This window comes from Sceloporus undulatus, chromosome 2, assembly GCF_019175285.1.
Source record: "Sceloporus undulatus isolate JIND9_A2432 ecotype Alabama chromosome 2, SceUnd_v1.1, whole genome shotgun sequence".
Classification (NCBI taxonomy): domain Eukaryota; kingdom Metazoa; phylum Chordata; class Lepidosauria; order Squamata; family Phrynosomatidae; genus Sceloporus; species Sceloporus undulatus.
This window is the reverse complement of record NC_056523.1, coordinates 23,190,585-23,203,192: the sequence shown is the minus strand read 5'-3', so window position 1 is coordinate 23,203,192 and position 12,608 is coordinate 23,190,585. Positions and strand designations below refer to the sequence as shown.

Sequence of the window (12,608 nt, the reverse complement as noted above, 5' to 3'; positions counted from 1 at the left end):
TCACATGTCGGTCTCGTTCAGCCAGGTGTCCCCCATCGATTTTCTGTATATTTCATTTTTCTGCCCAAGTGCAATAACTTACATTCTCCATTGATTTCATTTTGTTAGCTGTGGCAAGCTTTTAGCATTAAGGAATTTTGAATTTTGAAATCAGTATGGAGTATGAGCTACCATCCTAATTGGTGTAATTGCAAAATTTAGAGTATGCCCCACTCTGTCATCCAAGTATGAATGAAGATTTGAAAAGCACTAGCCCCAAGAAGATCCTTGGGACCCACTGGTACTTCTTTCCAGGATGAAAAGGAAGCCATTGTTGAAAAACCTTGGGTATTTCTGCAGGTGTTTGGAACCCACAATCCCAAGTCTGTTTCTTACAGGTGATGATGGGAAATGTGTACCCACAAAATCAGATAATTCCACATCAGCTAGCATCAGATTACTACTTTTCGATATAAGTGAATTTTAATGTTTTAATTTTTTGATAGTAGATATGCAAAAACCAGAGTGGGAGTGATGTGAGAACATAATAATAATAATAAATAATAAAGTTTTATTTATATACCGCACATCTTGATAGGCAGGGCTACAAGTACAAAATTTAAAAACAAACAATACATACAAAAAATCAAAAAAATCAAATATAAAAATAATAAAAAACAAGGCTAAAAAAAAGCCCCCAAAGCCTTTCTCTTGGCCACGAAAGATGAGGGAGGCCCACAGGATTTAATGGGGACTGCCTGTTGGAAACCGGACGTCTTCAAATCCTTCCTTGATGGGCATGGTGTAGCGAGCGGAGCTCCGTGGGGCAGCGTATTCAAAGGGGGGGCCAGCAGTGGAAATGTCCTCTTGTGGTGGAGGGACAATCTAAGCCCCCGGCACCTCAGTAGCTGCTGACCAGATGTCCTGAGGTGCGAGGAGGAATGTACGGGGAGAGGCGACCTTTAGGTAACTGGACCCAAGGCCATTTAGTGCTTTATAAGGTAATACCCAACGCCTTATCTTGGGCCCGGAAGTGAATCAGGGCAAACCAATGGAGATTTTCAACACCGGTGTTTATGGCTGGTCCTGGGATGCACCAGTCGTGACCAGCGGGTGCCATTGTTTCTGAACATTTGCAGCTTCCGAGATTGATATTAAGGGTTGCCCCCAAGTAGATTACATTGCAGACATCCAATCTCCAAGGTCTACCATAGCATGTAAACCAGTTTATAGGGTCCCTCTGGCCAGGTATGGGCGCAGCTGGCGAAAAGCCGAAGCTTATACAACAGGTGCTTTGACCGTCGCGTTCAACATGAGCAGTAGGTTTGTGTCAGCGTACCGAGTCAAGAAGCACCCCCAGACTGCCGCACCGGGGAAAGTCCTTCCCAGGGAGCGTGACCCGTTAGTACAGGTGGAACACCGCCATTCTTGTACCAGGGGAACTCTAACTAGACTCCGTGTTTCGGATTCACTTTGAGTCGGTTTCCCTCATCCAGCCCATCTGACTCCAGGCATTGCCACGAGAGGAGAGACCCCATCACCAGTCCTGCATTCCGTCGGAGACATAGAGAAGCAGAAAATGATTTGGGTGTTTCCATCAGCCGTACTGATAACCCCGCGCCCATGTCTCCCGGCTGATCTCTCCCAGAGGTTCCTGTAAATGTAATAGCCATGGGAGACAGAATGGCTCCTGCGGGACCCCAGTTTCTAAGGGCGTTCCGCTCGTCGGAGCAACACGTCTCCCAGCTGGACATTCTTGGGACCTCCCAGGAGGTAGTAACGGAAACCATGGAGCGTCAAGTTTAGTGCCCCCGATTCCCACCCTGCCAGGCGTCACAGCAGGGATACCACTGGTCGATGGTATCGGAAGCCGCTGAGCTGTCCACGAGCCCCAACAGGGGACACGCTTCCCCTGTCGACGCTTCAGACGGAGATCACGACCAAGGCGACCATTGCCGTTCTCCCCAGTCGCCGCCCGGGGGAAGCCCTTTTGAAATTGGTCCAGCTAATCCGTTTTCATCCAAGGACCGCCTGAATAGCTGGATTGCAACCGCTCCCTCTCGATCACCTTTCCCAAAAATGGGTCGCCGCGAAACAGGCCGTAATATATGACCAGGTGTCGAGGGCGGGTTTTTTGAATAGGTTTTCCTCTGGCCCCTTTCCGTTGTTGTTGCGGACTGCCCATCCTCAACGCTGTATCCCTATCTGAGAAACCAAAGTGTTACCGCCGATCCACCTGGGCAACTAAAACAACGAGGGACCGGGATCGAGAGAGCAGTTTTGTCTCCGAACACTCCGAGGGACTGTCCACATCCTCGGTATCACCGACTCCAAACGATACAGTTAATAAAGTCCACGGAGGATCCGGAACCTCTACCTTAGGTTCTGCTACAAATGCCGCGTTTCAGACACTCGCTTATCCGAGAGTTTTATCCGCAACAAACGTCGTTAAAAAAGTCACAGCAGGCCTTAGTAGGTTAAAGGATCTGATTCTTGCAGCGGGGGTAGCTGAGTATCTCCTGACCACCCTGACAACTCTGCGGACGCGGACTCTGCGGACGCAATCGGAGCCCCATGGAACGAATTTTGCTGCTCGTACTGCCTCTCCGTATCGCCCCTTCTAAACAGTGGTCTAGGAGAGCTTGTTGTCTTAAGCAAATGTGTTTACGCCACGGGTACTCTAGCGTCGCAGTGCCAGCTTCCGTACCCGGCGCACTTCCCGTCTACCAGGGCTTGCCTTTGGAAGCGTGCTGAGAGGGCTTAGGAGCGATACTGTATATAGCCTTGCAAAGACAGGTATTCCAGATACCGGTGAGTGCAATCACCGAGTCGCCGGCGCTCCAACCATGGACCCCTCTAATGCTCCTGTAAAACCTTTTGGTCCCTCAGCCTTCAAGGGGGCCCATCCTAAACTGGTCGCCACCCCGGGGGGGGATCTGGGTAGAGACCTGATTTTCGCCTCTACCAGGAAATGATCGTCCTTGACCAGGGGGGAAAATGGCCACTTTCACCCCATTGATCACATACGAACCAGAAGACCAATCGAGAGTATTACACGAACAATGTGTTCGGACCCTGTATGAGCTGGCGCCAGGCCATGGCCCGCCATGGTTCCATGAATTCCGATGCCGCACCGGTGGAACATAGCTGGCTCGTGCGGGATAATGTTGAAGTCCCCAGGACAAGTTAGTCTGGGCGTCTCCCGCATCGCTGCCGCGACCAGGTGTGTCAGCTCTTTAAGTTAAGGAGTCGCTAGCGATGGGGTGGCCGCAGATACACTAACAGAATCTAGACTGTCCTAGCCTCCGGGTCGGTCAGTGTAAATACATCACTATGGAGGTTGTCGTATGTGGTTCCTGGTGAGGGGGTACGGTGTTTGTTACTGTGTAACAGGCCACACCCCCCCCATCAAACTCTGCCTTGGACGTCTAACAGAGCATTCATGAGGCACCACATTTATTTGACTGCGTGTCCCAAATACACTAAGCAAGGGGTAGTTTATCACAAGGGACATCCATTCAAAAAACAGAATTTAACCCCCCCCTCAAAAAACCCTAGAAGAAGACACGTAAAAGTGCAATGATTTCAGACAGAGGGTTAAGCAAATTAAACTGGCTAGAAACTTGACAAAATATTTTTTACTTTTGGAGTTTCCAGAAGTAAAAGAATTGCATTTTGTTTACTTTCTAGAGGTAATGTCACATTAATGCAACCTTAATAGGGATGTTGTCTGACAACACAATTGCACTTTTGCGTGTCTTTTCTACTTTCGTCTGGTTAATGTTGGGTTAACTCAGACGTTGGTCTGATAATAATATTGCTTTGCAGGTTTTTCACTATTAAATCCCATTTTTGCCCGGGTGCCTCCCTGTGATCTTGATGTTACTAGAACTGTAATACAGGAATCTCTTGCTGCCTAGGTCTGATGGAAATTGCAATTCTACAACACCCAGAGGGCCATGTTCTTTACTTGTGCCTTCAGCAAAATTTTGGGGTCTTTTGTGCATTTGCTCTCAGTTTGTTGATTGAGAAAACGGTAGGAATTGGTATACGCATGCCACTTTTGTGTGTGACAGCAAACACTGAGAACCTGCCACCACAGTTGCATATACACACCACAGATCATGGTTCATTAACAAAGTACAGCTGTCCATGTTTTCAGACACACAAATTCTCTAACCCACTACAGAAATGTCAGGGACAGATTTTTGCATGGAAAGCTGTGCCCTTACACTGATCATGACCTTGCTGGAATGGGTGAGATGATTCGGTGCCTGCAAAGTTTTGGCAGTGGTATATGGTGTCTTAGTGGTCAGATGCGAATTCTGATGACAGTAAGATCAGAGGTTTGACAGTTTGAGGCCCGAGTGTGGCATGATGGGTGCGCTCCCCACTAGTCCAGCTTCTGTCAACCGTAGAAAGCATGCAATACAGTAGATAAATATAGGTACACTTTACATGGAAAGTAACAGTGTTCGGTGCAGTCATGCTGCAACATGACCATCAGAGCAGTCCTTGGACAACGCTGGCTCTTCAACTTAGTAATGGAGATGAGCAGTCAGTGACTAGACATTCATGTCAATGACTACCTTTACCTTTAAAGTATTTGGCACAACAAAAATACCACAAGAGAGCCAGCATGGTGTAATGGTTTGAGTGTTGAACTAGAACTCTGGAGATCAAGGTCCAATCCCCACTTGACCCCAGAAACCCACTGAGAAGTCTTGAGCAAGTCACATTCTCCTCAGTCTGAGAGAAAGGCAAAGGCCACCTCACTCTGATCAAATCTTGCCAAGAAAACCCTGTGATAGTTTTGCATTAGGGTCCAAGTAAGTCCAAAACAACTTTAAGGTATACAAGCAACAAATATCACGAAGGTACCAGATGCCATCTGATCTTGGAAACTAATAGTAATAATAATAATAATAATAATATAATAATTTATTTATAGCCTGCCCAATCACAAGGAATCTGGGCGGGTTACAGCAATAAAAAAACAAAGAATACAATAAATAAAATAAGATAGAGAGTGACGTAAGTCACAGAATTTACAGCTAGACCTGGATGGGCCTGTCTTTCACTCCCTCCCAGGTCTGGGATGACAGTAGGTACGGGGGAGGGTTCTTCTTGAGCAGAATTTTATTTTAAAATTTAATTTAATTCTCTTTAAATTAAGAGAGAATGGTGGACAGAGCGACGTAAGTCACAGTAAACGGGGAGAGGAACTAGGTAGGGAAGGCCTGCCGGAAGAGATCTGTCTTAAGGCCTTTAAAAGGCTGTAAGAGTAGAAATGTGCGGATCTCCTTCGGCAGGTCATTCCTGTTTAGTATTAGCAGGGAGTAACCATGGTACATTCATGTTTCATCTACTCTATTCATAGGAAGACAATGGCAACCTCCTTTGAATAAATCTTCTGATCAACAAAAAACAATATAGAGTTGCTCTAGTTGGAGTTGATTTAAGGCACATAGTAAGTACAATAAAAATATATGGCAAATTCAACACTTTTTAAAAACTGAATGCATGTAGCCCTTCCACCTTGGGAGACAATCTTACAAATGTGTGATCATTCTGATGAAATAACACTATCCAGAGATTATGTAGCGTGATTACAAGGAATGAGAGAGGTGGTCCTTCAATTTGACTAGGTCTTGTAACTGCTCAGGAACCATCAGTCTAATCAGACTCTGTCTTCCATGCCCCAAACACGCCAAGAATTCCATTTTTTCCTGTTGAGAACAAGCAAAATGCAATGGTTGTTTGCACAAAAGTGGCTCTTGGCGCTCTAGAATAGGAAAGGGCAGGACACTGGGAAGCAGATTCGGGGCCACTTACTGCATGTTCTTGGTGCCAGCTCCACTTCCTGAACAGCAAAACACAGTGAACAGGTATGTCAGTCATGGCGCACGCCACAGCCACCTGGGAGGAGAAAGTGACCACTGTAACTCCGCTAACCAACTGACTTACACCCTTCCTTCTCCAGATGAGTATCATAAAGCAGCCTAGGGCACACGAGAGTCACAGACAGGTATTTTACATTACGTAGCAAGAGTGGCTGGTTGCTTTTGATTTGGAAAGTGAGCAATTGTTCCATAAAAGGAATATTTATAGAGGTTTTTTTAGCAACACAGGGACTCTGTACACATACCCAACACTTTTCCTGTGGAGATATGGGAGTCCCCATTGGCTACCATGAGCAGACGCTATTCCAGAGCTGTTCCCATATGGAGAGAAGTCTCCTTTAAGTTGATCCAAGTACTGTCACTGCATTTTTTACCTAGACATACCTTGTCTTCAGGAACAGCAAAAAAATTTACTTTCTCCCCCATACTGGGTGGCTGCCCCTGTAGAAAACTACCTTCAGTATACAATCACACCACACTCAGGCAAGTTTTCCTGCACTTGAACTTTACTTCCAAATTTAAACTAATCTTTTGCTAACGTAAACTGTTTTTCTAGCATTATCTCTAACATGATTCTTTTCAGCTAAATCTCATAGACCAGCCTCCATATATAATACAGAGAGTAATGATTTGCGCGTTGGATTATGACTCTGGAGAATAGGGTTTGTTCCCCGCTCGGCCATGAAACCCACTGAGTGACCTTGGGCAAGGCACACTCTCTCAGCCTCAGGGAAGGCAATGGCAAACCCCCTCTGAATAATAAACTTGTCAGAAAACTCCAGATACCTACGCTAGGGAACCATAAGTCAGAAAACAACTTCAAGGCACACAACAACAACAACAACAAAACCAGAGCACTGAGGGTGTGCTCTTGGGGTCAAATTGCTTCTCAGCCATGGGAAGTACTTGGGGCAAGCACACTTCTCAGCCTCTGAGGAAGGCAATGGCAAACCTCTTCTGAACCAATCTTGCCAAGAAACCCCAGAATAGGTTCACCTTAGGGTTGCATAAGTAGAAACAAATGAAGGCACACAACAACAAAGAGAATAAAATAATAATAATAATAATAATAATAAATCCATGCTCCAAAGATGCTCCAAATGGAGGAACTTTTGAATTCCTCCCAGAGACAAAAATAAAAGCTGAAAAACTAAATATAAATAAATTAGTATTCTTACTGATGCTGCAATGGATAGCCTTTGGGCCTGGAGAGAAAAAAAATCCTAAAAGCACGACTATAAATATAAATCCATGCTTCCTAGTGATGATTCAATGGAGGACCTTTTGGATTCCTCCTGGACAGAAATAAAAGCTAAACAAAACTAATACAAATATAAATGCGTGCTTCTTAGTGATGCTCCAAACGGAGGACTTTGCAATCCTCCCAGAGAGAAAATAAAAGCTAAAAACACTTAATAAATCCATGTCTTAGCCATGCTGAAATGGAGGGCCTTTGGAATTCCTCCTGGGGAGAGAAAATAAATCCTGGAAACACTTAATATCAGTACAAATTAGTGTTCTTAGTGAGCTAGAATAAAAGCTAAACACACTTAATACAAATATAAGATTAGTGCTTTTAGAAGTCAAAATGGAGGGTTTTGGACTTCCTTTGAGGAAGGCTGGAATGGGGGTGGGAAAGGAAACGGAGACACAGTCCACAGGCTTGCCAAGCAGAGACCCTGCATTTCCCTCAGCACAACCCCTCCTCCAGCATGCAGCCCCTCCCCTCAAGCAGCAGCCCACCTCCTACCCAGCTGCCCTGCCTGCTGCTGCTGCTCCCCAACGGAAAGGGCTCGCTCCTCCTCAGTCAGGCCCCATTTTCCTGCTGCTTGGGCCCAGGCGCCTGTTTGGCTCGCGCCATGGCGGACCAGGCAGGTGTTCAGCTGAAGAGGAGCTGTTTGGAGGCCTATATGGCCCCCTCCCTGCCTTTTTGCAAGGCCAGGGCATTCTGAGCTGCATCAATAGAAGTATAGTCTTCTAGCTATTCCTCCTTCCAGCTTTCTGTCCAGGAGGAACTTCAAAATGTCTCCATTTAAATGCCCTACATTTTGGGCTGAGTTTTGTCCTGCAGTTGTCCTACAGTTTGGTCTAGGTTTTGTCCTACATTTGTCCTTGGTTTAGTGGACAATTATGGCAACCCTAGATAAAATCCAAAATCCACACCACGGTGGTGCTTTCTTGGGCCAACCAAAAGCAGGGTGACCGATGTTATCATGCAAAGAAGGGCAGGTGGTAAACTGTGGGCATTGAACATAAAAGCAATACAATTAATGCTCATTAGCTAGTTCAAATGAATTGTGGTGCCCAGAACTGGACACAATATTCCAGGTGGGCCTGATCAAAGCAGAATAGAGTGGCACTATTGCTTCTCTTGACCTAGACACTATACTTTTATTGATGCAGCCTAAAATTGCATTGGCCTTTTTAGCTGCCACATCACATTGTTGACTCATGTTCAACTTGTGGTCTACTTGGACTCCTAGATCCCTTTCACATGTAGTCTCGTTCAGCCAGGTGTCCCCCATCCAATTTCTGTATATTTCATTTTTCTGCCCCAAGTGCAGTACCTTACATTTCTCCATTGAATTTCATTTTGTTAGCTGTGGCCCAGCTTTCTAGTCTATTCAGGTCATTTTGAATTTTGAACCTGTCCTCTGGAGTATGAGCTACTCCTCCTAATTTGGTGTCATCTGCAAATTTGATGAGTATGCCCCCAACTCTGTCATCCAAGTCATGAATGAAGATGTTGAACAGCACTAGCCCCAAGACAGATCCCTGTGGGACCCCACTGGTCACTTCTTTCCAGGATGAAAAGGAGCCATTGTTGAAAACCCTTTGGGTTATTTCTGCAGTGTGTTTTGGACCACAATCCCATAGTCTGTTTCTTACAGGTGACGATGAGAAATGTGTACCCCACGAAATCCAGACTATAATTCCCATCAGCCCTAGCCATCAGATCTTACTCTTTCATTAAGCTGAATTTTTAATGTTTTAATTTTTCTTGGTAGTGAGAACATCAACTCTGCCTCTTGAAGTACTAACAGAGAATATCATGAGGCACCTACATTTATTTGACTGCTGTCCCAAATACACTAAGCAAGGGAGTTTATCACACAGGAGACATCCCATTCAAAAACAGAATTTAACCCCCCCCCTCAAACCCTAAGAAGACACGTAAAAGTGCAATTGATTTTCAGACAGATGGGGTTAACGCAACATTAAACTGGCTAGAAACTTGACAAAACATAATTTTTTTACTTTTGGGATTTTCCAGAAGTAAAAAGAATTGCATTTTGTCTACTTTCTAGCCAGGTTAATGTCACGTTAATGCACCTTAATAGGGATGTTGTCTGACAACCAATTGCACTTTTGCGTGTCTTTTCTACTTTCTGTCTGCGTTAATGTTGGGTTAACTCAGACGCTGTCTGATAATAAATCTGCTTTTGCAGGTTTTTTCACTTTAAATCCCATTTTTGCCCGGGTACCTCCTGTGTGATCTTCTGATGTTACTGAACTGTAATTCACAGAGTCTCTCTGCTGCCTAGGTCTGATGGAAATTGCAATTCTACAACACCCAGAGGGCCATGTTCTTTACTTGTGCCTTCAGCAAAAAATTTTGGGGGTCTTTTGTGCATTCTTTGCTCTCAGTTTGGTTGATGGAGAAACAGTGTATGGAATATGGTATACGCATGCCCATCTTTTGTGTGTGACAGCAAACACTGAGAACCCTGCACCCACAGTTGCATATACACCACAGATCATGGTTCATTAACAAGTACCAGCTGTCCATGTTTTCAGACACAAATCTTCTCTAACCCACTACAGAAATGTCAGGGACAGACTTTTTGCATGGAAAGCTGTGCCCTAACACTGATCTATGAGCCTTGCTGGAGATGGGTGAGATTCGGTGCCTAGCAAAGTATCTGGCAGTGGTATATGGTGGCTTAGTGGTCAAGATGCGAATTCTGATGACAGTAAGATCAGAGGTTTGACAGTTTGAGGCCCGAGTGTGGCATGATGGGGTGCGCTCCCATCACTAGTCCCAGCTTCTGCCAACCTAACAGTTAGAAAGCATGCAAATACAAGTAGATAAATATAGGTACTACTTTACATGGAAAGTAACAGTGTTCGGTGCAGTCATGCTGGCAACATGACCATCAGAGCAGTCCTTGGACAACGCTGGCTCTTCAACTTAGTAATGGAGATGAGCAGTCAGTGACAAGACATTCATGTCAACTGACTACCTTTACCTTTAAAGTATTTGGCACAACAAAAATACCACAAGAGAGCCAGCATGGTGTAATGGTTTGAGTGTTGAACTAGAACTCTGGAGATCAAGGATCCAATCCCCACTTGACCCATAGAAACCCACTGAGAAGTCTTGAGCAAGTCACATTCCCTCAGTCTGAGAGAAAGGCAAAGGCCACCTCACTCTGATCAAATCTTGCCAAGAAAACCCTGTGATAGTTTTGCATTAGGGTCCAAGTAAGTCCAAAACAACTTTAAGGTATACAACAGCAACAAATATCACGAAGGTACCAGATGCCATCTGATCTTGGAAACTAAATAGTAGTAATAATAATAATAATAATAATAATAATAATTTATTTATAGCCTGCACAATCACAAGGAATCTGGGCGGGTTACAGCAATAAAAATACAAAGAATACAATACAATAAAATAAGATAAGAGAGAGTGACGTAAGTCACAGAATTTACAGCTAGACCTGATGGGCCTGTCTTTTTCACTCCCTCCCAGGTCTGATGATGACAGTAGGTACGGAGGGAGGGTTCTTCTTGACGCAAGAATTTTATTTTAATTAATTTTAATTTAATTCTTCTTATTAAATTTAAGAGAATTGGTGGACAGAGCGATGTAAGTCACAGTAAATGGGGAGAGGAACTAGGTAGGGAAGGCCTGCCGGAAGAGATCTGTCTTAAGAGCCTTCTTAAAAGGCTGTAAGAGTAGAAATGTGGCGGATCTCCTTCGGCAGGTCATTCCTGTTTAGTACTTAGCAGGGAGATAACCATGGTACATCATGTGTTGCATTCTATATTCATAGGAAGACAATGGCAAACCTCCTTTGAATAAATCTTGCCAAGAAAACAATATGGTTGCTCTAAGTTGGAGTTGATTTAAAGGCACATAAGTACAATAAAAATATATGGCAAATTCAACACTTTTTAAAAAACTGAATGCATGTAGCCCTTCCACCTTGGGAGACAATCTTACAAATGTGTGCATCAATTCTGATGAAATAACATATCCAGAGATTATGTAGGCAGTGATTACAAGGAATGAGAGAGGTGTGTCCTTATCAATTTGACTAGGTTCTTGTAACTGCTCAGGAAACCATCAAGTCTTACACTCCAGACTCCTCTGTCTTTCCATGCCCCAAATCACTGCCAAGAATTAGAATTTTTCTCCTGTTGAGACAAGCAAAATGCAATGGTTGTTTGCACAAAACGTGGCTCTTGGCGCTCTAGAATAGGAAAGGGCAGGACACTGGGAAGCAGATTCGGGGCCACTTACCTGCATGTTCTTGGTGCCAGCTCCACTTCCTGAACAGCAAAACACAGTGAACAGGTATGTCAGTCATGGCGCACTGCACAGCCACCTGGGAGGAGAAAGTGACCACTGTAACTCAGCTAACCAACTGACTTACACCCTTCCTTCTCCAGATGAGTATCCCATAAAGCAGCCTAGGGCAGAGCAGTCACAGACAGGTATTTACATTACGTAGCCAAGAGTGGCTGGTTGCTTTTGATTTGGAAAGTGAGCAATTGTTCCATAAAAGGAATATTTTAAGAGGTTTTTAGCAACACAGGAGACATCTGTACACATACCCAACACTTTTCCTGTGGAGAATATGGGAGTCCCATTTGGCTACCATGAGCAGAAGCCTATTCCAGAAGCTGTTCCCATATGGAGAAAGTATCCTTTAAGTTGATCCAAGTATGTCACTGCATTTTTGTACCTAGACATACCTTGTCTTCAGGAACAGCAAAAAATATTACTTTCTCCCCCATACTGGGTGGCTGCACCTGTAGAAACTACCTTCAGTATACAATCACACCCACACTTCAGGCAAGTTGTCCTGCACATTGATACTTTACTTCCAAAATTTAAACTAATCATTTTTGCTAACGTAAACTGTTTTTCTAGCATTATCTCTAACATGATTCCCTTTTCAGCTAAATCTCTATAGACCAGCCTCCCATATATAATACAGAGAGTAATGATTTGCGCGTTGGATTATGACTCTGGAGAATAGGGTTTGATTCCCCGCTCGGCCATGAAACCCACTGAGTGACCTTGGGCAAGGCACACTCTCTCAGCCTCAGGGAAGGCAATGGCAAACCCCCTCTGAATAAATCTTGTCAAGAAAACTCCATGATACCTTCATCTTAGGGTAACCATAAGTCAGAAACAACTTCAAGGCACACAACAACAACAACAACAACAAAACTTCAGAGCACATGAGTGTGTGCTCTTTGGGTTCAAATTGCTTCTCAGCCATGGGAATTTACTTGGGCAAGTCACACTTTCTCAGCCTCTGAGGAAGGCAATGGCAAACCTCTTCTGAACCAATCTTGCCAAGAAACCCCCAGAATAGGTTCACCTTAGGGTTGCCATAAGTCAGAAACAACATGAAGGCACACAACAACAAAGATATAATAATAATAATAATAATAATAATAATAATAATAATAATAATAATAATA

General features: G+C 44.2%; 1 protein-coding gene across 8 annotated transcripts in view; it reads right to left on the bottom strand.

Moving 5' to 3' along the window:
* TTLL3 (tubulin tyrosine ligase like 3) overlaps positions 1-12,608 on the bottom strand; it is a 53,614-nt gene that overhangs the window by 38,599 nt on the left and 2,407 nt on the right. For 3 of the 8 annotated variants that reach the window (XM_042448943.1, XM_042448942.1, XM_042448941.1), the window contains exon 2: positions 11,416-11,500. In XM_042448943.1, coding sequence (XP_042304877.1) covers positions 11,416-11,421 — 6 coding nt within the window. In that variant the 5' untranslated portion in view covers positions 11,422-11,500. Of the gene's footprint in view, positions 1-5,816; positions 5,928-11,415; positions 12,214-12,608 lie in introns of those variants that run through there. The other 5 variants (XM_042448945.1, XM_042448940.1, XM_042448946.1 and 2 more) reach the window with 3 other exon arrangements.